Source organism: Xenopus laevis, chromosome 5S (genome assembly GCF_017654675.1).
Source record: "Xenopus laevis strain J_2021 chromosome 5S, Xenopus_laevis_v10.1, whole genome shotgun sequence".
NCBI lineage: Eukaryota > Metazoa > Chordata > Amphibia > Anura > Pipidae > Xenopus > Xenopus laevis.
Window position 1 is genome coordinate 81,077,998 of NC_054380.1, and position 25,916 is coordinate 81,103,913.

At 36.2% G+C, this 25,916-nt stretch overlaps 1 protein-coding gene across 1 annotated transcript; it reads right to left on the minus strand.

Moving 5' to 3' along the window:
• Positions 1 to 446: 446 nt before the first annotated feature.
• On the minus strand, positions 447 to 968 carry LOC108717434 (histone H1.10-like). The gene has a single exon (XM_018264687.2). The coding sequence runs from the start codon at positions 966 to 968 to the stop codon at positions 447 to 449; it is 522 nt and encodes a 173-aa protein (XP_018120176.2).
• Between the last annotated feature and the right edge of the window lie 24,948 nt (positions 969 to 25,916).

Consider the following 25,916-nt stretch of genomic DNA (forward strand, 5'->3'; position numbering starts at 1 on the left):
ATCATCAAAGCCACTATTAAAGGCATTGACAGAATCAGCCATCACAACATCACCCGGCAGTGCATTCCACAACCTCACTGTCCTGACTGTGAAGAACCCCCTACGTTGCTTCAAATGAAAGTTCTTTTCTTCTAGTCTGAAGGGGTGGCCTCTGGTGCGGTGTTCTTCTTTATGGGTAAAAAGGTTCCCTGCTATTTGTCTGTAATGTCCTCTAATGTACTTGTAAAGTGTAATCATGTTCCCTCTCAATTGTCTTTTTTTCCAGAGAAAACGACCCCAACCATGACAGTCTACCCTCATAATTTAAGTCTTCCATCCCTGTAACCAGTTTAGTTGCATGTCTCGCAATTCTTTCCAGCTCACTTATATCCTTTCCACTGCATCCTCCAGATGAGGCCTTACCAGGGACCTATAAATGGGTGCTCGATTTCCTCTCCCTGGCTATTCTACTGACAGCAGAGTGTTGGCAGGTGGAGCAGGGGTTTGTGCTGGCTGTACGGATCCCTCTGGGGAAGGCTTCTCTCGGCTTTCTTTGGTTTCTTGGTGGCTACCCGGACGTGTCTCGCCTTCTTGGGCTTTGCCTTGTGGCCCCTGGAATGTCCCCTGGAATGCCGCTTGGTGACCCATGCTACTTTCCTGATGGCTGATCTGGCAGCGGTGGCCTTCTTACGCCCGTGCTTCCAGCTCAGCGTCTGCAGGTTCAGTCTGAACGAGCCATTAGCCCCAATGCCCTTGGTGTGAGTGAGGGTCTTGTTGCGCAGCAGTGCCTTGATGCTGTATTTGAGGTACGTGTGGCCTTTCCGCTGGTCGAACCAGGGCTCTTTCTTGGCCAGGGACGAGCCATTCCTCTCCCCGAGCTTGCGAATCTTGTCCACTACCAGTTGGCTGTACCAGCCCAGCTGGTTCTTCTTCCTCTTCTTTCTAGCGGGTGGGCCTGTCTGCTGTGGGAGAGCCGATAAGTGGCGCATGGGAGAATCGCGTAAATGTCAGTCAGGCAGGAGACACGGAGCGGGATGGCAGATCTCAATGCCGGCACAGAAACTCCCGTATAAACCCGCCCATGGGGAGCTTTGTGTGGCAAGGTGCTGTGCGTTAAGTTCCCTGTTGCACAGTGTGGAAAAACCCATTACCAGGAAAGTTAGTACATCAGGAAAGTAGCCCAGGTCACCAAGCGGCATTCCAGGGGCCTCAAGGCAAAGCCCAAGAAGGCGAGACACGTCCGGGTAGCCACCAAGAGACCAAAGAAAGCAGAGAGAAGCCTTCCCCAGAGGAATCCGTACAGCCAGCACAAACCCTGCTCCACCAGCCAACACTCTGCTGTCAGTAGAATAGCCAGGGAGAGGAAATTGAGCACCGCAGGATGGATGGTCGCCCTGTCGCCTTTTCTGAAGAGGAGGGGAAGTGGAGTTTCGGAAGTTATTTCTTAATAAAGGCTTTGCTATTTAAAAGTTTCATTTGTCTTGTTGTTTATTTTTCGTTGTATACTAATGAATTTTTTAACAAAAATGTTTGATGTTACTGGTCCTTTAAAGGCAAATACATTACATAGCACTAAGTAAATGAAATTCATGTACTAAAGCAATTTCCATCTTCTAATTAAAACTAATGTTTTTGCAACTGAAAATGAAGCAATTAATTCAATAAATGCTTTGCTAGAAAACACCTCAGCAAGAACAGAATTAATATGATCATTGTTATTTTTACCCTGCTAAATTTCATGTATCTGCAATATCCCAGTATTTAATAAACCTGTCTTTATTTTCATTGCTATTTCTGACATGTTTGCAAATAATAACACTAATTTCACATTTGAGGAAATCCTGTAATTTAAAAAAAAAACCTTCAGTAGTTATAAGAGTTGTGCTTGCATTTATGTTCCTTCCAAGAAATTAGTAAATGTTAAGAATTAAAAAACTTTTGCTACCAGGTAGTAGGGATCATCCACCTCTATACTCAATGAAAAGATATTCAAATAAAGAAGATCCAAAATTATTTTTTACACAATTGACTCAATTTAGCCAAATCTCAGAGTGAAAACATCCTGCAAGGAACCTAGAAGTGCTCATTTAAGTCCACAAGTACAGTTGCGCACCCACCCTTTTCCCTACAGTGAGTTACAAGTTAAACCTCTTTCTGATTTGCACCCAGGGCAGCCATCAGGGGGGGACAGGGGGAGAGTTATAGGGGGCCCTGAAGGTGAGGGGGGTCCAGCCACGCCACACTTTCTTGATTAGCCGGGCCCCCCTGCTTTCTGAGAGCTGCTGACTTCGGGAAGGCAGGGTGGGAGCACAAGGGGAGGTATCTTCTGTCCATTATTTTCCCTCATAATGAGTTTAAGTTCCGGTTGAGCTGCTCAGGGATTGGATAGCTGAGGTTTGAACTGCCCCTCCAGCTCATCCAATCACCATGCAGCTTTACCTGGACTTGAAATCCTGTGACCAATGAGGGAAGAAAATGCTGTCACTGGAAGAAGATGCAGCCACCTGTGCTCCCCTCCTCCCTTCTGTAGTTGTCAGCTCACTGACAGCAGGTGGGCCACACTAATGAAGTAAGTGTAACATGGCAGGGCCCCTAAAGGTAACCCTTTGTGGTCCCTGTTGTGTGGTGGGGTCCTGGGCACCAAATTTCTGGGGCGGGGGAGCAAGTTTTTTTACATGGATGTTTAAGGGGGGCCCTGACCACCAATTTTCTTACAAGTGGGGGGGCCAGGCCACCAATTGTTTTTCCCCATGTGGGGTCCTAACCACCAATATTTTTAATGGCTGGCCCTGACCACGAATGTTTTTTTAATGGGGGGGCCCTGACCACCAATATTTTTTTTATTTTTTGTGGGAACCATAGCCACAAATGTTTTTTAGTGTGTGGTGGACCTGTGGAGTGGGGAGGGCGGACCTGTAGGTGGGGCCTGTGGTGGGTGCAGCCCAGGGGGCCCAGGAAATTTTTTCGTATGGGGCCCTGTGATTTCTGATGGCGGCCCTGTTTGCACCCCTCAGTCCTTCCTACCTATGGACCAGTTGGAGCAGCTCCAGGGTTCCCTTTCCGCTCAGTGCACTTGTATCTAAAAGCACAGACATCACTTACACACAGAACACCAGAAATGATGCCAGATGAACATGCATGCTATTACAATATTTTTTTGTGAATTGGACTCAGTTGTGCCAGGTGCATTGCCCCCTTATGGCCACAATTATGCTGGAATTCTGGGGTCGGAATTCTGCATTGTAGGAAGAAAGCATGGTCAATTTGCTCAAAATTGTTCTTTGCTTACTGCATTTGTGGACACAAATGAGTGCCATAGTTTTTAGTATTAAAGGGGATGTTCAGTTTGAAGCTGCAGACCTGATAAGCCACGGATCAGCCCTGCAAAAGTTCTCTTGTCTGTGATTCATGTAAATGAAGCAGGAGTGCGGTAACCAGATCGGTGTAAGCTTCCTGTATGAGCAGATGGGAAAGCTGTGTCGGTGATCCTTAGCAGAAAGGCAGCAGAGAGCCCAGGAGAGAAACTTTTAACAGCAGCAATCCACAGTTTATATGGTCTGTAGCTTCCAAACTATCAATTTAAAATATTAAAGATAAATTACAAAAATGTTTCTTCTGACTGGGGCTATTCAAATTTAGACTATGTTCTGAAAGTAAACCTCCCCTTTAAGTATCATTAGCAAAAACCAAAGGCATTATTTACAATACAGGTATGGGATCCATAATCCCGAAACCCGTTATCCAGAAAGATCCGAGATGGCCGTCTCCCATAGACTCCATTTTATCCAAATAATTATAATTTTTCAAAAATAATTTCCTTTTTCTCTGAAATAATAAAACAGTATCCTGTACTTGATCCAAACTAAGATAAAATCATTATTGGAAGCAAAACCAGTCCAATGTTTAAATCATTTTTTAGTAGGCTTATACTGGTCATTTATGAATAAATCAGTAGCAAAGGACATGGGCAGACTGCTCTGGTTCCATCAGGTCAAGCAAACATAGTAAGGTATAGGAATAAAATAACCAGCTACAAGCATCAGTATTAACATTGCTGTGCATATGAGCTGGACATAAAGAAAGTGAAGGAAGTCAAGTTAAAGGAAATAAAGGATTCATGAAAAAGATTTTTGCTTTGTGTATCGCAGTATCTTTGAAAATGAAACATCATTCTTGTGTCATAATGCCTGACATCCACTCACTCACAGGTGTCTGCGCAGGTACATATAACTACTGTAAGTACAATGCAGGGAGCATTGCTCAAACTTTACACCTAGGGGAAAGGGAGATGTAAATTCAATATATCCTTGTAAATCATTATCCTTAAAAATAACATTTTCCTTTCCCTAGAAGTGTTAACTGTGAAAAGCAACAATCCTCTCTGTCTAACTGAAGTAATCTTTTTGAACTATATCTCACTTATCATTCTAACTAGGGGTTGGAGATTGGCAGTAAATATATTTCAAATGCACTGTAACATTGGACAAAGCTAGACAGCAGTAGAAATGTTAAGTTAGTCAAGGCATTTGCAAAAAGCAAGAACAAGAACTCACGGAGGAGACAGAGATGTTGATTTATTATGTTTCAGATTTGATGATATTCTAAACTTGAAAAGGAAAAAAAATGTGTTTCAATTCATCTTAATTTTTTTTCCTGATCACAGATGGTTATCTCAATTGCTAGCATATTTATGAAATACATTGGATTGGTAAAATATCATATTGTTCCATTCATCATTATAAAATCACAAAAAAATTGCTCTTTTAATCAAATTTGTATTTTATTTCATTTGGTCCTCACATTCACAAACATCTACTCTTAGGGGCAAATTCACTAACAGGCGAAAATTCGCCAGCGATGGCTTCGCGCACATCGCAACACTTCGCCAGGCGTAAATTCGCCTGGACAATGCTAATTCACGAAGATCCAAAGTTGCGCACAGGGTACTGAACGCTGGCGAAAATTATGTTCAGCAGTTCAAAGTTACGCTAGCGTTGGCTAATTAGCATACGGCATGCTACATGCTACAATGGACGTATATGCTGCAGCAAATACATTACACTACACAACCTTCTCTACCCACATTACAGTAACTACGCATTCTGAAACTTACTATATGTTCATAAATTCATGTAACATATTCTATTAACCAGTGTATCTTGCTGTGATCTGGCTAACTATTCTGCTAGTCACATCTCTCCTAATTTTCCCATCCTTTGAGGTTGCACCTTTTTTCAGTCTTACTGATTTGATGTTACAATAATGATCGGCTATTTTTCACAATTTGATGCTTCAGGTCAATATTAGACAGCAGAAGTTTCCTTCCTGGTTTTTCTTGGTTCAGCAGTCCGAGAGACCATAGTGAGACAGAAAAAAAGCACTAATGGAGAATGATCATTCAGAGTAAATTTGTATTAATTGTTTGATAATTTAGGTTCCACTTATATGTAAAATATTTATTTTTGGTTAAAGATCCAAAGTATGTTCTTTCAGACAGCTGAATATCGTAAGCAGAACCTGTTGTGAAAAAGCAGCAACGATATATAGACTTTAGTCTAGCCACTTCAGAATAGTTTCGACTTGCAATAATGAGAGTTGATACTCTTGGGCTTCAAAATAGAGGTATTATGTTAAATTTCACCAGCAAAAAAAGTAAAAAGAATGTTCACATTATCTTTTTAAACTGGACAACTTAAAATGTATATAGTGCAGAAAGGATAAGTAGCTATCTCATTTTACACCAAGTTCCATAAAATTCTTCTACATTTACAGGAATTTTATTACAACAATTTAAGACATTAAATTTGGTCTGCAATTAAAAGTAAAAACAGAATAATAAAACAACACAAACTTGGGAAAAATATAAAACAAGTACTCCTATAAAATAAACATACATATTAAATGAACTAAACCTGCCTTTTAAAAGATAAAATTATAAGGCTTATTATATGTAATTCGTAGAGTACTATTTAGTAAGATTTAAATGAACAGAATGTGCAATAATTTCAATCAAAAAAATGTTTTCTCAATCTTTAAAAAAAATAAATAGTGTTGCTTACTTTCCCATTATTTGTTTATGTATTGTTTGGTATTTCCATTCCTTTTTTTTTCTAAAAGCATCTCTTGCCTTGAGGTGGCAATTATACTAAATGGGAACTTTGTTGCTCTGCTTACAGCATGCCATTGGATTCTCAAAATTTACATGAAAAGAGATATATACAATCATTGGGAATAGGCGAAAAATGACATAGAATTTTCTAAACTCCACTAAAGACAGACTAATTGAATTCAAGGGGCTTATTAACTAACAATCAAATTGCAATTCTTTCCACAAAAAATTAATAATTTCTTATTTTTTTTAAAAAAGCTCTAAGAATTTGAGTTATATCAAGTGAAAAAACTACAAAAGCCTTTCTTGCCAAACTGCCAAGTAAAATTTGTCGAGATGCTGTATAAGTCAATGGAAGGAGAGTTGACCAATCAGAACTTGAGAGGTTTTCAGATTTTTTTCTCTACAAATTGTATTAAAAATTCAAATTTTAGAGCTTTCCATGGTATTTGGATTTTTTTTTCAGATCATTTTTTCAGATCATTTTTTTCAGATGTATTCCCTGTTGTTAAAAGTAAAAATGTGAAAAAGTTGATCCCTATTAAATGGATGGGCACACAATACCCTACAGTAATTACTAGTTACTAATTTGCTACAAACTACTACAACTAGGTAATGAAAAATGTATTACTTTAATGCATTAATATGTAAGCTACTTATAAACACCTATATACTTTATATGTCTTATAAGCATTGTTTCCTTGACAAGAGGACTCCACAATTAATTGCCCCTTCACTTTCAGTCATCCCACTGAACCCCCTTGTTGCATGTCATAATGAAACACCAGGAACCAGAAATGGTATAAAATGACCACATCATTTATTCATTTTTATTTGTTTATTTGTTTTATTCATTTTATCAAATAAATAGGACCTTGCCAGCCTCACCCCAAGGCAATATTTGAAGCCAGAATTCCATAAGAGATCCCTACTATGCTCTGCCATTCCTTATTAAAGGCTTGAGATCAGCAATGTCATTATATCCACCACTGAGTATTAGGCTGCCTCTGCCTACAGAGAGGATGGCCCCAAAATCTGCTACCAGTAGGAGCTGCATCTCCCACCATGAGAGAACTTCAGAAGCCCAAATGGCTGCCCTGAATCTGCAGTGTTTTGATGATAGGAAATCCAAGCAGGCTGTCACTTAGCACAAGCAGTAGTAGTGTCTGTATCAGTCTCAGTCACAGGAAAATAAACTACTTTCTCGCCCTTCTAAAACTTACCTGTGCAGTACTCTGTACTCTGTACTCAGCTCTCCTACCGCTGCTGTGACAAACAGAACTTAAATACATTATCATTTATCCACTGTTGATCTAGAGGAAGGCAAAAAAACCCAGCCTGAAGCCAGTGCCAATTATGCCTCAAAAAGAAAAAAATTCCTTCCTGACACCAATGGCAATTGGAAACATTGCCTGGATCAAGCATTTGACACTCATTTAACATGAATAATACCATGCAGACTCTCACGCTTATACTGTATAACCCTACTGAAACTACAATGTAACAGTGCATTCAGGAAAACATCCACCTTCGGTTATTAATAGATAATATGAGAACATAAAGAAGAAAAACTCCTGACATATCACAAAAGGTACAAAAAGGGGTGGGTGGGATATTTCTACCGGCTCAGAAGATAAGAAAGTGAATGGCTTCCTTCTCACCCAATCACAGCTACATCTGATTCTGCCAATCATTAAACATAAATCATTAAACATAAACCAGTGTAATTTGGCTGCTGGTTATTGGATCCCCTGTCATGCAGTCCCTGCATTTATAGCTCAAATGCTTTCCTGTGTTTTATTTTGTCCACATGATCAATAAAAAGATCCTTTTAAAAAAGTGTCCTTTTTACATACAGTACAGTATGTAATGTAAAGTTTGGGAACCTAAAGCTCCACAAATATTTCACACTTTTTAGTTTGCTCTAGCTTACACAATTTATGTACTAAAACATGGAAGGGTTATTTGATTTCCTCAGACATTCAAGTGGGTCTTTAAAAATGTGCTATGCTCAATTACATTTTTCCTTTAACACCCTCTCTAATGAAGACAAGATTTATCTTTAATTAAGCAATATTTTTCTATTGATGAATTCCCACAGAAAATGAAATGACCATTAACAATTTTCATTATAATAGTGTAGCGCTATAGTAAATTAGAGTGGCACTGTCTCTACTATGAGTTTACTTAAATATATATTTGTGCTACGGATGAGACTTTTTTCTCAGGTGCAAGCCCTTGCAACAGTGTGGAGGCAGGGTGTAGTGCAACTGTAGCAAAGTGTGTATGCACAAGAACTGGGCGCCATTGGTTTCTTTATGTTTAACCAGGAACTTTATTTACAACACAATTCACAATGGAGTACATAGGACATATGGCATATATATACTACAGCACCAAAGCGCAGCTTGATCCCTGCAAGCAAGGGAACAGTTACAGCAGTAGTTATGCAGCAATTGAGAAGGTACCCCCAGCAACCTAGGGAAAATTCTACCATCCTTAAATCTATGCACTTAGTCCCTACTTCTGGGTTATTAGTACTTGAGACCTTAATCCCTCTGACTCTCCTTGTCGGAGCCTTGAGCTGCTCAACTATATAACCTATCTATCATTCCTAGGGGCAGATTTACTAAAGGGTGAATGACTAACATTAGCAAAAATTCGCCAGCGTGACGTCATTTCGTTACTTGCAAGCGGGCACAGACGTAACTTCGCTAGCGAAGGAGATAGACTTGATCCCTTAAGCCTGGCGAAGTTGCGCTCTGGCCAAGGGACGTAACTACACAAATTCACTAAGATGCGGATTTTACTGAACGTTACCAGACTAGCCTTTGCCACCTCAAACCAGGTGAAGTGCAATAGAGTAGATAGGACTTCCTAAAAAAATTTTAAACAAAAAGTCTCAAAAAACACTGGTAACTTTTCATTTTTCAGGGTGATAGGCTGCAAAAGATCGTGAATTTTTTCTGGTGTACCCGGTTTCCACCTACATTTCCTAACATACAGCACATAAACTATACAGTGGGCTCATGTGTAGGGCAATATAACAACTCCGGGGTTGTGTAATGTAATGTATTGGCTGCAACATATACGTCAATTCAACTTTAACTTCCCGCCATATGCTATCGCAACTTCGCTTTGCTTGCTGCAGTAACGCTATCGCTACTTCGCCAGCGTTCCGCGCCCTGGACACACTCTGAATCGCCTAGGTTCCACCACCCATTCCCTTCCTGCCTGCTTGGTAAGGGCTAAAGCAATGGACCCAGACCGCATGGTCACCTAGACCTTTTTACTATAGAACAGTGCCATCTACAGTACACTGTGAGAACAACAGGGGCTTACATAAACAGAGCAATGACACAAGTCCACATTAGGACATTTAGGCATCTATAATACTGAGGATTTGCCTGCCAGTAATATGCGAGGGTGTCTAAATTATCACATCCTTACAATAGCAAAGTGTTTTAAGTGCATATAGTAGGTAATGAACGGCCAAATTTGTAGCAACAGATAATTAATTCCAATTAGTAAGGTACTTACTGTATTGACAATTTAAGGAGAAAAAATAAATAATGAAACACAAAGCTTTCTTCAGCCAGTTTGATAAATTTATTTCAGAATCACTGGCTAGCCCTATCTTTTGTACTTGAAATCAGTGAATTAGTTTATCATATATTAGATTTTTTACAACAAATCTACTAATTATTTTGAGAAACAATCCTTCATGTAGACAGATGAAACTGAACAGCCTGCAGAAGTCAATTATATCCTCACAGTATTTTCCAGTAAGTTGTGTCCTGCAGCTACAGAGCTGCCAGTGCTTTTTAAAAGATCTGAAATTGAAAATGTAATTGTATTTAAGCCACATTTGAAACAATCACTTTTTATAGGAATTTCCAGTAAGGAGAACATACAGTCTTTTATGGTAATATTTGACGGTAACAGGATGTGTAGAAGTGAAGTTAACACTGTTTATAAAAAGCAGCAAATTACATGTATCAAAGATAATGCAGTAGTGCAGCGTAAGATTTGTCTTACAATATTTCATTTTTACTTAAGGTATCCTCCCACATAGTTAACAAAAGCTTTTAAGCCTCCGCTCTGTACACAAAAACAAAAGGCACACTGAAATGAATTGATAGAAAGTTGATAGCAAGACACATCAGAATAGATATATATATGATTTGTGGGAAGAAACTTGTCAGATAGGGAGTTCAGTAAGCTGAAAAAAAAGTTTTAATGCAGGGATGCACCACGGTACCATGCATTGTCCCAGTGATGCATATCATCACAGCAACAAAATCTTTCATCTGCAATAGTATAAAATTCACGTAGGACAATAAATCAGTTACAGTTTACCGGCTAAAGTATATACACAAATGTTAGCAAATACATGCTACTTCTCTGTGTAAATCTGTAGACCAGTAAAAATAAAGCAGCCAAATCATTTTGCATCTCAACTCCATTCCCAGTACGCAAGGACATGGGTTATTTACATAACACAGCATATGTATGGCTTGGCAACTCATTTAAATATTTACTGCAGAAGTGGAGCTTTCTAGTTAATCTACAAACAAGAGGCTTTCCAGATTCTAATATATTATTCTAATAAAAATATCTCCTTGATCATGTATTTTTGTAATTATTTTAAGCTGCCTTACAGAGAAAGACTATTTAATAATAAACTCTATCGTTGCTTAGTTGTATTGGGTCACAACAGGTAATAATATCTTACTATTGGATTGACTCTACCCATTTAAAGGAACAGTAACACCAAAAACTGAAAGTGTTTTCAAGTAATGATAATATCATGTACTGTTGCTCTGCATTGGTAAAACTGATCTGTTTGCTTCAGAAACACTACTATAGTTCATATAAACAAGCTGCTGAGTAGCAACGGTGGAAATTGAAAAACGGCTATATGGCACAGGTTAAATAGTGGATAACAGATAACATTATGTTCTACAGAGCTTATCTGCTATCTGCTGTGTAACTTGAGCCTTTTCTCCTTTGAATAGCTGCCCTCATGGCTAGACAGCAGCTTATTTATATAAACAATAGTAGTGTTTCTGAAGCAAAAACAGCAGTTTTACTAGTGCAGGGCAACACTGCATTATATTTTTATTACTTAAAAACAATTCAATTTTATGATGTTACTGGTCCTTTAAGATATTTGGCAACAGGTGGTCATTTAATAGATCTGGACAAGTTGAGTTGTAACCCACAGAGAGGACCTTTGAAGTGTTTTTTAAATACCTAAAACATTGTGGAATACTGGTGACCTATTTTCTACACTCTAAACAGCTGGGCAAAAATACTGCAGGCCAGTAATGGATCACTGAAGACACAAAAATTACTGGATATTGCCTTTGACAAAATTACAATGTCCATATCCGTAATGAATTGCACCAGGTAAAAAATCTATAACTACAGTACAAGTAACCCAGTCTCATGGTAATTTGAGTATGCCAGTATCATAGTAATGGGAACAGATGGGCTCATTGATTGTTTTGAGAAATCAAAATCCAGTGTGATCATGAGCACTTCAAGAGGTTGTTTATTCACATGCAACCCAGTATTTCAGATTGAGTGCCTCATGTCTATACTACTTATACTTGTATATACTAATACTTTCATTTGCCTAGTCATTCAGCACTTATAAGAAGCTCTTAAATGTTCAAAAGTACTTTAAAAAGGTATAATTAATAGAATGATAGTATTGATATATAGCAACAAAAAAGTGCTGCACTCAATGGGCTCAGTTGCTCTAACTCTAGCCTGTTGAGTGTGGTACATTTTTATTGCTTTGTACACATTTTACTTGAACCCAGACATGCTGTATTTTTGTTTGGTGAGTGCTCCTTCATGTTTGATAGATGATAAATAGATAGATGATAAATATCTAAATCTGCTACTTTACCTACTGCAATTTATTTAAAAAAATTTATGATACTAGTTAAAAGATGCAACATGCTAATGTATATCTTATTTTGTTCAGGTACTTTCTTTAATAACTGTATTATATGAAGATACACTCCATTAGCATTGGGAATCACAGTTATTTTGGCGGGGACACATTTGAGGGAATGTAGTAAAAGTCAGTAAAGGTAAAAAACAGTCACAACTGGAAAATGTATGCCTCTATGCGTACAAATATTCCTTAGCGCATATTTAATATAGCTTTTATTGCCCCAGAAACTTTTTAGCAAACACTTGGCCGAACCCCTGAATCCTTTGAGAAAGATTTGGCCGAATACCGAACCTAATCCGAATCCAAATTTGCATATGCAAATTGGTGGTGGGAAGGGGAAAACATTTTTTTCTTCCTTGTTTTGTGACAAAATGTCACGCAATTTCCATCCCTGTCCCTAATTTGCATATGCAAATCCTGGATTTGGTGCATCCCTAAAAAAAAGATTGCAAATTTTATAGTTTGCGATAGTGCACAGTGTATTTAATAAAACCTCTCACTGAAAAAGTTATGTTTTTGCCAAAAGATCACGCCACCTTCAAGCAAGTCTCAAGAGCGCACAATTAAAAATTGCAATAAACTAAGAGGGAAATGTAATAAAATTCGTAAAGAGCAAAACTTTAACACCTGTTCTGGAGTTTTATTAAATATTTTGTCGCAAAAAATAGTTCAGTATTATTTAGGCAAATATTGAATATTCCAGAAGGTACTCTGTTTGCTTCTATTTTGTTTTTCCTTTGATTAATTGCCATGTGATCGGAACTTAAAATTTAGCTAAAAAGGTGTACTAGCTGTTAATGTCAATGTGATTAATTACAAGACAAGATAGCAATATTTGAGAGTTGGAAACATTAACTTGATGAAAATAAAAAGGAAGCTGAAAAGCTAAGGGGAAATATATTTTGCCAATTAAATTTGTATATAGTTTGCTTGACAATAAAACATGGGGCAGAGACTTGCAGGATTCCTCATTCAATCTTTGAAAAAGTCAGTATCATAATCTTGACATCCAAAAAAAACATCAGCTTTATTTTTGAGGATTTCAGTCCATTTTCTTAATAAGTTTCAGGTCTTCTTATAATCATGTTCAGCTCCTTTTTGTATCAGAATACTGGCTAGCCTAGTGAATCTACTACTGGAACATTGCTGGACATCCTTCCATTTTTGTCCTACAACAATCTTCTACTGTTGGAAAGTCATATTGTATGTGCCTTTCCACCTCAATAAATTTGAATTAACACTTTAATTTAATTAGGCTTAAAGGAGAAGTAACCCTTACAAATGAATATGGTTAAGAATGCCCCAGCCTAAAGTTTCAGCTCCTCGATAATAATCCAGGACTTCAAACTTGTCACAGGGGGTCACCATATTAAAAAGTGTCTGCGACTAGGCTTGGTGAATTTGACCTGTTTCGTTTTGGTAAATATTTGCCACCGGTGAAATGACGCTGATGCCCATTAAAGTCAATGCGCGTCAAAAAAAATTTTGACACGCGCCAAATTTTTTTTGACGTGCAGCGAATTTGTTTTTGACGTGCAACTCCATACAAGTCTATGGGCATCATTTCTGCAGTGAAACAAGGCAAAAAAATTCACCCATCCTTGTCTGCGACACTCACATGCTCAGTGGGCTCTGTGTAGCTGTTGGGAATCTAAGCTTAGGGGTCATCACAAATTATCAAGCAGATAATGTAGTATAAACTGATGCTGCAAGGCTGATTATTAAATTATGTTGCTGCCATTTAGTAATTATTGGTATAATTAATTGCTAATAAGCCTTATATATGTATGACATTTATATTCTATGTTTACTGTATATATGAGTCAGTCCCTAAGCTCAGTAAGTGACAGCAGCACAGAGCAAGTGCAGTGAATCAGCAGAAAAGAAGATGGTGAGCTACTGGAGCATCTTTGCAGGCACAAATCTTCACTGCTAAAGGGTTGTGGTTACCTTGGAAAAAAAACATATTTACCATATTTCTAGGCACCTTCTTTATTCAAGCTTTAGTTCTCCTTTAAGAGAAGCACAGCATAGAATCCACTTCATTTAAAACATTCATGTAGGCATTAGAAAAAAAATTGATATTCCAGATTTTTTTCCATTTTCGAATGCCTTCTTTACATTTGTCTCAAAATCAAACTTTTCAAAATGCCCATGCCACCATTGCTTGCTATAATAAAACATCAGTGTTCTGTATAAAAGCTGTATAAGCGTTTACAACTCTCACCAGACATTCAAATGTAGTCCTCTCATATAGGTGAAAACAGAAAATTGGTTTCACCATATACAGTATGTTTAGACCACTATAAAATTCAACCAAAATATATTTCTGCAAATGGAAAAAAAGTAGTGCAGGAAGACTATAAACAATCTCATGATCTCTGTCCATTGCTCCTTCTTTCACTTGGTGTTTCACTCAGTTCTAACCATTCTAAGTCCATAGAATGAATATGAGCCATTGGAAAAAGGAATCCTTTAAATTATTTTCCAAATGTTAATAGCGAAATCAGTTTGGAGGGTCACACTATAAATAAAATGTTGGTGCAAATTATTTTCTTTGTTACTATGAATCAGTGTAAATGCAGGAGATCATTAAACCAGAACCTACCGTTATATTTTTTTTTTTACTAGTGGTCTGAAAAAAATCTGATTTATAATAAATCTGTCTTTTGGAGAAATGTTGACTAGTAGTGATGGGCGAATTTATTCACCAGGCGCGAAAAATTTTTTCTTTGTTTTTAAGTTAAAAAATAAATAAATTAGAGGTATTTATAACAACATTAGAACAATTTTATAAATGGGTAATTTGAAATAAAATATAAAAACGGATATGTCAGATATTATTATATATTGAAATATATGCAGGGACTATATTTAAATCACAAATCTTTTAAAATAGATAACAATAATTATCTGTCATTAATAACCCTAGTTACAAATACTTTATTGTCATAAACATATTTTATTGTCATACTCAAAAGGAATTAAAGCATAATGTACATTTAAAAATGAATTGAGTTAATGGTAGAAAGCTAACATAAACCACGTTGAGAGTAATAGTTGATAGTTATAGAAATATTTACCGGCTAGAGAAATATGTGAGAATCTACAATGGTAAGTAAATTTTGTTATTAAACAAATAAATAAGGTTAAGACACTGAATAGAATGTATGATGTGCTTGTGGAAGTCTGGATAGATAAACGTTCAGTCAGAGAGACAGAGCATAAGAAAGTGTGAAACGCAAGTAGTGGATGTTACTGAAGTCCAGAGGGAAAATTTTCTCCTATTGATTGGCTTCTATTATCTCTGTTATCTAATTTCTCCTTAACAGGACTCTGGCACCAAATTCATCTATGATGATGCTAAAATAAACACAATAGGCTGATTTTGCTTCCAACAAGGATTAATTATATCTTAGTTTTGATCAAGTACAAGGCACTGTTTTATTATTACGGAGAAATGGGAAATCATTTTTACAATATTGGATTATTTGGATAACATGGAGTCTATGGGAGACAGCCTTTCAACAATTCAGAGCTTCCTGGATAACAGGTTTCCAGATAACGGATCCCATACCTGTATTTTCAAATTATTGCAGAATTGTTTTTTACTGTCTGTACTATTAAAGGAAAACTAAAACTGCAAACATTGCAGGTCTCTATAAATATAAATTACATAAAACAGCCCTATGTGAAATAATGTTTTATATAAATTAAGTCGTTTGACTTAATTTTTCTACTTGTAAGTATTTAATGATAGATAAACTCAACTTGAAAAACTACAATTATAAGCGATAAGCCTCACCTTCTGGCTGGTAGAAGCCACTGTGCTTACATACAAACCAAAGGCACACATAAATGCTAGGTTGGCCACTGAATGGACAGAGCTGCGTATTTTAGTCACACACAAAATGGTGGCTCATGAGAAGAGATGTAAAAGGGATTTACTGATGTTTTATTGTTAAGTATGATAATATAATTTATCTCTTTGGTGAAGTATTCATTCTGTAGGTAAATGTTTCTGTTAATGCAAAAGTATACAGTGCCAGAAGTGGCACTTTATAAAGATATACAAATGTGCATACAGCTGGTACAGTCCATTGTTTTAATGAATGAATGAATTAGTTCATTACATTACATTAACAATTATAAATCCTGCTTCACAGAAATAGAACAATACTCAGTTGTATGAAACATGATTTTGCAGTGTTTACAAACCAAACATGTTTGATTGAAACCTGCAATTGAAACCTATTCAAATCTATTTTAAATTAGATTTTGGGTTTCACAGCATTGTAAAAAAGGTACATTTTCATATGAACGAAAGCAATGTTGACTTTATCTTGTACAATGTTTGCTTATAAGCATGTTCACTAATTTTATTATTGTCAGTTTGTGTCTAGACTGCTAATAAATGTAAGTATTCTTCTGGTAAATATTTCTGTAGACCAGAACAGCACTCATTTAATAAGGTGAGGGGTTCCTGGAACTGAAATATCCTGGAGAATATAGCTTTGTAATGAAGAAAGAAAGAAGAAGAAATTTAGAAGAAAATTGCCCAATAGTTTGATATAATGTTGAACAAATGACAAGAAACTTGTGTCTGTTTAAACAGTAAGGGGGTTATCTACTAAGCTCCGAATACCCAAAATTCCCTCGAAATCCGAAGAATGGTGTTATAATAGGCTTTTAAAAAAATCACTAATTTTTCGGAATTTATTAAACCCGAGGACTAAAAAGCCTAAATACAAAAACACGGCATCTCAAACCTGTCGTGGTTGTAAAAAAGTCAATTGGAACAGTCCCATTGATTTTTGGTTGCGTTGGGGGATTCAGGCAATTTGACAATGTTTCGGAGCTTTCAGCTGAAAAATTTGAGTTTTCAGGGAAAATTCGTGAAAAAATCGTGAAAATCTGAGCTTTTCCCGCAAAGGTAATTTTCGGGAAAATTTAATAATAAATAAGCATTAAAAACCCGAGCGGCTTAGATCGGAGTTTGTAGCAGCCGATATTGAGATAAATTCGGACCTTGATAAATAACCCCCTAAGTGTTGACTTATTAACCATAAAAGAAAAACAATTGTGCAAGAAGTGCAGGGTGTATAGCACATTTCTCTCACTCAGTACTTCTAAGTATTGTAGCATTTGCCAGTTAAACCTCTTTCTCAGATTTTGCTCCTCTTTTACTGGTTAGAAGGTAAATAGCCTGACTTCAAGACCATTTATTATTGGCGAAAGATGTGATGCCTGGTACAAATAACGTTGCAAACAATATTCTAGTGGTTAAAGCTGGTTTTCTAAGGCTTAACTGGCCATTCAGACACATTTCAGAATAGCATTTTACATTTTTTTTAATTGAGGCCAATATTGGAAAGATATAAAATTGTGGAACCCATACCAAACATTTGATATCAGTGATGAATTGTAGCCTCAATTAATTTGGGATAGCTATAATTCCTTTGGTACGTTTACAGGAGGTTTATTTTTATCCAAGCCAAATCTTGACACCAGGTTATGAACGTTTATTTGACAGCAGACAGAGTAGGGTCATGTGGCCCCACTAAAAACATACAGGGTCACATAGTAGGGCCACTGGATAGAGTACCGTTCCTAAGGCAAAAACCTCTCTATTCTGGTCCTAACTTTTCATTACAGGGCCAAAAATGGTTACTTTTGTCAGTTTCGGGTTAGCTTCCCTTGTAACTTACCAGTTTTGTAGGATATTTTTTTGTAAAATTAGCATATGCTTTCAGTGATACATCAGCCTAGAAATATTATTCCGAAAAACTATAAGTGAGTAACTATGAGCATGTATACTTATCATTCTGTTGTATCCACTTCTTCTATTCCTCTCTTTCTTCTTTATTGGGACTATTGAATATATATTTTTATGGCTGCAAACAGTGTTGGAGCAGTGTTTAGCAGGATGAGGGACCACTGACACCTGGGCCCACCGGGACTTTTCCTGGTATCCTAGTGGGCCAGTCCGACACTAACTGCAGAGACGTTATTTATTGACCAGATGTCTAAAAACAGAACAATACTGCACATAAGAGATTCTTAAAAAGTGTTTTAATAACTTCAAGGAATACTACGTGAGACTTAAAGGTGTGAATGCACTTTGCATATGCTAGAAACAATGTAGTTTATGAATTGAGTGCACCTCACCAAAGCACCAGAGCCCTATAGCATTAATGATCCATGTTTTCTACTCAGGCACAATGTATGCTCTCTCGCTTCTTTGATGCTGTCAATCACCTAAGCTCACAGACAACACATTTAGCATAAATTGGAATAAGCGTACCATTCGTCAAACTTTCATTTTATCTTTGATAAATAGTCAGCATTTGATCCATTACTAAATAACCTCCCATCAATTTAGAAGCAAATAATTATAATAGCCTATGCTTTAGTACTGATTCAAACTGCTTAAAGCACTGATTTTTATGCAGCTATGCAATGCACATGTTAACTAATTAGTAATGAGCCTGCAGCAAAGTAATTTTTTCTGAAACCAGCTAGTTGGCATTCTGAAAAATGTACTGAGAACAACATTGAAGATCTAATCTGTGTTTTTTGTTTTACCAAGGCTCAATAAAACACACAGAAAAGTTAAATTACACACACAATTGTTTTCAAAATATTATTTTCTTAGTTGTAATATGTTAATAAATCTTAATAAACAAATCAATAAGGGGTTATTTATCAGTCCGAATGTTGAAAACTCGAAAAAGTTTAGGTTTTTTACTATAAACCAAAATATTTAGTGGAAAAAAAAACTTTTTTTGGGATCTATTAAAGCCCGATGCTGCAAAAAGTCAGAATCCGAAAACCCAGCACCTCAGACCTGCCGAGGTTGTATAGTTAAGTTATATTTGTATAGTAAGTTAATGGAAGAGGTCCCTATCCCATTTTGAAGTTTCTGCAGTCTACGCTGGAATTAGCCTGAAAATCTGACTATTTCACACTTTTCGGCCAAAAATCCAAAAAATCAAGCGCAAAAAAAATCACACGATTCCAGTTTTTGCTTTTTAAGTAATAAATAAAGTCCAATTATGGATTCTAGTTTGGTCAGACTTTTTTTATTTAAATAAAATACGGATTTTGATAAATAAGCCCCTAAATATTTAGTTAGGAAAGAAAGAGAAAAATATCAGGCAATGATAAAGTAAGGGAAGTTATGTTTTTTTTAAAAATAAACTCAACAAGATGTATAGCCACTAGACTCACCACATAATAAAGGAAAAAATATATGTTTTCCTTTTTTTCTGAAATTTAAGTTTGAACTGTTTTGTCCTTTTCTTTCAGCAAGGGCAACTAAATAGACAAGTGGAAAATTAAATGAAACACTTTGGGAATTTGGGTTGAGAGTATCTCTGAACTCGTAGCTTGTATGTGATGCTTCTGGGATGGTTTGGTACAAAGCTTTGCACATTTTTTTCAGTTTCCCCATCAGACGAAATCATTTACAAAACAAGTTAAAAAAAATAATCAAAAGATAAGAAAAGAAGATCTCCATTAGGATTTTACTTTTTGAGGACACCAAAAACATGTTTAAAAGTTTATATCTTATACTTGAAACTTATGTCTGCAAACCTGGGGAAAATTATAAATATATAACCCAATATTAAAAAACGGCATTTCGGAATTGTGATTCAAGGCAATTGCAGGCAACATAACTGATAAGGCTGTTGAAGATAATCTCTGTTGATACTCTATTGACTATAAAAAAGGACCATTTTAAAATAATTAAGCATTCGCCTTTTTCAGACCCCCTGCCAAGTAATTTTTTTTTCAATAAAAATTAGCTTTATTGTTAGTAGTAGCATTGTTTAAAACAATAACGTTGTTTGCCTTCACCTATTTCAGACTGCTTGTCGGGTATGCATTTCCTATCCCTTAGTAAATAATACCTTTGTCATTATTATTAACATTTTTGAAAGCAATGCAATTTGTCAGGTCTAGTGACAGCAACATTACTAAATGTTAAAATTGTAAAGGAGTGTATTGTAACCTTCCCCTGTTACATTCTCAGAATGTTCTCATAGGATTGCAGGTGATTGGAAAAGTGGATATCCAGAGAATGCACTGTTGATGGAGGCTTGGTGTAAGGTTAAGAACCACTGTTGTAAATAATTCAAAGCATGTTGTCTGTGCACAAGTTATAAGAAATAAAATTACTTTTTTTTAATAACATTAAGTTATATAACCATAAAGCTGCCTCTCTAATATTAAGCAGGGGGCACATTCCAAATCACATTTGATGGAAGAGTAATGTTAAAAAATAAACACTTTTTTTAATTTAAAATTTATATTCTCTATAAATTATATCACTAGCAAAAAACAATTTCTTGGCAAAAATACTTCCTATTTTATAGGAGAAAGGTTTTCATACCACAGTCCTGTAGACCCCCGTTTATCTTCCTGTGTAAGAACTAAAACCAGTGTATTCTATACAGTTTATCTATTGTGTAAACTTGAATGGCTGCTGCCATGGGTACACATTAGTATATTTATATACAGTAAACTGTGGTAGTGTTTCTGAAGCAGACGCATCATTTTATCAGTACAGAGTAACAGTGCATGACTTACGTATGACTCAATGTCAGCCCCCAACAACTTCCAGCCCCCCTCCTATAAATACTCAAGACAATAGTTTTGGGTGAATAGGCCGCAGCTTATTTTATTCCATAACCTTATTCAAGCTTATGCAAAGTATCCACCAAACCAAAACCATCATTCTTCTTAGAACAAATGAGTAACATTTTGACATGTGTAAAAACAGTAGCCGCTGAAGGCTGCATATACAAAAACTGAGTAACATGTTGACATGTGTAAAACAAAAAACTGCTGAAGGCAGCATATAACATTTAACAATAGCTTGCAATAATTTACAGTATTCCTGTTAACCAACCCGTTCTCCAGCCTAAGGCTAAGCCTCCATCACTTATTTTCATGCCTGCTATACCTTCTTGCCCCTAAGCCTACGAATCTGTGCCGTGAAAAATTTGCGAGACGCATTGAATCAATGAGCGTCAAAATAATTTTGATGCAAGTCAATTTTTATGCTCACAACTATTTTGACGTGTGGAATTTTCACTGGCGAATTGTCGCTGTAGTTTCACTAATTAATTCACTTGCAGCAAAACATGCTAATTCACTGCAAATTTGTGTCTGGTGAATTTATTCACCCATCACTAATGAATAGCTGTTTTTTTCAATATTTAGCTGCTATTATAGCAGAAAAAAAAGTTCAAAGAAAATGAATTTTCGGAGAGGTGAATCAGAGGTTCCCAGGTATTTTTGTAGAATTCACTGCTAATGTACGCCACCTAAAGAACCTTTGGGTACATTTTTAATTCATTTAATGCTACGGTTTTTATATTTTGGTCCCTATGCATTGTGCATTTTCATTCCTCCTCCCCAATTTGACTTGAATTAGCCAAGTTGACAAATCATATTCTTAACATAAAAATCATACTTTTTAAACTTTTTTTCATGTTCTTTTAACTGAAAACATTACAGAAATGTTCTATATTGCTTTACATTAGGCACTAAAGGCTTAATTTCTGGTAAGATGACAGAAGAAATAGTGTGACTAAAATGATCAAAATCTACTGTGTCCTATATAAATCCCACTGTTCTTCTTTATCTCAGGTTCAATGGCAACCTTTTCAAAGCCTTTCAATAATGCATAGCTGAACAAATATCTATTTTGAGAGAAAAAAAAATACAGAGATTACAGTGTTTCTATCTGCAATTGTAAAATGCCAGATTTGATTTGTTGATTGTACTTTATTATAGCTTTATTTTTTAAGAACATAAGTTAGAGAAATCAATATGTACCTCACTTGTTAACTAGGAAATGCATCTATCCATCATCCTAATTTAGTAGAACCCTGATATTACCTGATATTCTTTCTGGGGGTCCAAAAAAAACATTAGATAAAATACAAAATGCAAGAAGGAAAGATTGGGGCTTACCTGCAATGTAATATATGGGGAAACATCATTGGCGTTATCTATCAATCATTTATTTATCTCTGTATATGTTCTGTCCACACAAATGCGTTTCTGGCTGTTCAGAATTAAAATAGTTCATGTTTAGAGTCAATAGAAATAATCACAGGCAAATTCATTTACTAGCAACGTTAGAATCTTTAATGCATTTATGAAGCATATTTTTTGTAATACATAAAATAATAAATATGAAAAAGAAACGAATTAATAAGACTAACATTTTTAGCACAACACTATTATTATATATAACATATTCAGTATATATAAACTCACTTTCCCTTTTAATTGTGTATATGAAATTATAACAAATTAATTTTTTTTCAAGGCAAATTTTGCCTTGAAAATGACGCCCATAGACTCCAATGAGTGAAAAAATTGTTGCACATAAAAAAAAATTGTCACACCACCTCGCACATCAAAAATGATAGACTTCTATGCATTTTGGATAATTTTATCCATCTTAGGAATTTTCAGCGAAGTGGGTCAGATTTGCCCATCACTAATTTTTTCTTTTATTGCTTTCGCCTCTATGAACGTGTTCCAGTTTGTTATCCTGCACAAGCTTATGCTGTTTTTATTCTGGCTAGCGATATCATTCCTTTTTACTTCCAAAACTCCTCCTAGTGTTAGTTATAATCTCCTTTAAAAAATCTGAAATAATAAAGAAATCTAATTAAATCAGGAGCTAGTCCCACTTTTTGATATGAGCTCAAATATTTGATCTCATGTAGAAAAGGTGCATAACAAGTAATGTTTTCCAGACATAAATATACATTCATTTTTTTAACAGATTTGCCTTATTTCACAGCAAGTAGATGGTCTGTGCTTGCCGGAACCTTTTCCTCATCCTCCCTGCTTAGGCTCACAGTGTAATGCAACCCTTCCCTCACTTTTTTCCACTGTGAAGTGATGGATTCTGGGACTTGAAATCCCTTTACCTTCTAGGGAATCTGCTGACCGCCCAATATGGAAAGCAGAGACGTCACGTTCCAAAATGTATCACTTTACAATGGAACATACTGAGGCAGGGGTTGCATTACATTATGGTGATCATTTATAAATATTGGGCAAATTTGCACCTAGACATTAACCCATGGCAACCAATCAGATGTTTGCTTTCTTTGATCTACCTGCTGGCTGAAAAAAAGATGATCACTGATTGGTTTCCAGTAGCAAATCTATCCAGTACCTCAATAAACCCTTGAGATTCTAGGGGGTGGGGGACTGGTCCCTGCAATCACAGTACACTGCAGGGACCAGTATGTGTAAAAAATAATTGCATTTGTTAAAGTTCTGGAGTAGTGCTTATTCATGTTTTACACACCTGCCATTTGAATTTGTTAGTCTGCATTATGCAGTATGTCTGCACATGTGCATTTCCTGTACAGGCATACTCTGCAGCCATTTGTTTTTAATGCAAATCTGCATTTATTATTTTTATGTACTTGATCACATTACTAATTTTTTTTTATATAATAAGTAAAGGTTAAATATTAACATCAAAGAAGACATATAGAATGAAAAAAACATAATTTTGTACGCAATTATGAATAATACATGGTGTTAGCTTCACATTAGGCTAAAAATATCTCTCAAAATGGCCCCTTTATTGGAGCTCCCCATAGATGTTCACTGGTCCCTGTTAAATGAGGTGTAGGCATATTGAGGATAGCCAGTCATCGCCCTGCAGTCATACAAGCAAAAACTTCAGTTCCCTATCAAATCAGCCTGCTGCTGATTCCAATCCTACAATGCCTTGTGCTGAGTGCTGCTGGCTCCCCTGCACAGCCAGAGAATTCAGCAGACAGGAAGTCGAACAGATAGGCGAAACTAGAGTGTTTTCTTCAGAAAATTTCCATAAAGTAAACAGAAACACAACTTTTTCAAAAACATTCCTTCTATATCTAAAAGAGAAAAATGCACTGGTACATAATATGTCTCCTTTAATACTGAGGTCATTTCTCCTGCCCACAAAATAACTGCTCCAAATAATTGTAATCTTTGGTAGTGATGAGCGAATTTTTTCACCAAGCATGGATTCCACAATAAGTCATCTGCAATATTTTAATTGGCACCGAGACAAAAAATACCATACTGATGCATTTGGAGTGAGGAAAAAAAAGTTGCGTGCATAAAAAAATGTTGTCCCATATTGACTGCAATGCATTTTGCTAATTGGGACAGATGTACGCATCATTAATCTTTGTTCAGATTTGTTTCGTTTTGAATCTGCAGAGTCCTTACAATTCATAATAATACAATACAAAAGCTTTCTGTGCTGAAATTTAACAAAAAGACATATTTTGCTAAATATGTCCTTTAGATATGAAAGATCAACAGTGGCATCATGTGGTCATAACATTTAACAAATGCATCTCTTAGAAATATTCTTAGGGATATAACTCAGCATTGACTGAATTTTAACAGAATGACATAAAGTAAATGCTTTTTTGCTTGTTGTTATTGGTGCAATAATCTGCTTTCTGTATAACCATCTTTATTTGTATTATAAGTGTCGACTCTTTTTTTAGTAGAGTGGATAGACCATTATTAGTTAGGCAAAGACCATGAGTGTACAGTATACATGATTTGCTTGATCTCATATCTAACTCCTAATTAAACAAATCACACTTTTTTTGTTTATGTTAATATCAAATGAAATTGTTAGCATATAGCATATGCTTCCTTAACATAGAATATATCATATCGAGATACTATTTAAATGTAGGTATTGTAGAGCTTTAGCTCCGCAGAGATGTTTTGGGCAGACTAGCTAAATGTGCTCATACACTGGCTGAAGTAAACACCCTTACTGATTTCTAGGGGACAAATTAGGGGATTAACACATGGGGAGCATCTAAATCCCATAACATTCTGAAATTATAATTTTGTTTATATGTTTTCAAGAGTTTTCTTTGCAATATATGTAATTTGTCTAGTAACATGTGTGTTAGGTAAATACAAAGCAAATCTAAAAAATATGAAGTGATGTAGTAATAGTGGACTTAACTGTAACCGACTGAAAACGATTAAAGGAATTCTTATAAAAGTGCTTGTATTAAAAAACCTTATGTTGCTCAAAAATGAATTCCAGCCATAATTACCTGAATTTAGCCCCATGAATTTCATTATAATGCTAATGATAATGAAGGCTGTGTAAGGACCATTTGGGATTTGAACACTTGGGACTGGGGATGCTGGACTTTCTGTGCACAGTCAGTGCATTCACCAAGTGAGCCACTGGAGGCTCTTTGGGTTGTCCTTTTCCTGTGTTATTGTGATCCTGTATCTTGTTACGTTTCCAGTTTGTCTCCTTCCTAGTCTCCTCCCTTCTTGTTACCCTCATGTGTTTTGTATTCCCTAACCTCTTGCCCTTTATAAACCACGCCCTGAGCTTTGCTCAGGGCTGAGTCATTAGTTGTAATGTGAAGGTGTTTGAATCTGTTTGTTCCTGTGATTCCTTGTTCCAAGTTCATTGTTCCTGTGATTCCAAGTTCCAGAGTCTTGTTCCTGTGTTTTTGTTCCAGTTTTTCATTGCCTGCCTGGTAAAGACTTTATTTTGACTTTTCTTCTGATTTTGACCTGATTCTGTGTTCATCTTCAGTTCCATTAAAACTTGCAAATTCACCATGCCTGCTCCAAGTGTTTGTGGCTATTTCCCTGGGCTTCCACCACACCCACTATCTGGTGTGAGACCAACTCCTGTTACAGTGGCTTCCCGCTGTGAACGTTACAGGCTGGTATGATAGAAAAGGATTGTGGTGTGTTATTTTTACCTAGAACAAGAGTTGTGTTGGCTGTACAGTAATGATGTAATGAACAACCAGGCAAACATAA

Coding starts and splice junctions, on each gene's coding strand:
- LOC108717434 (XM_018264687.2), bottom strand. CDS start 968: ATGCGCCACTTATCGGCTCTCCCACAGCAGACAGGCCCACCCGCTAGA.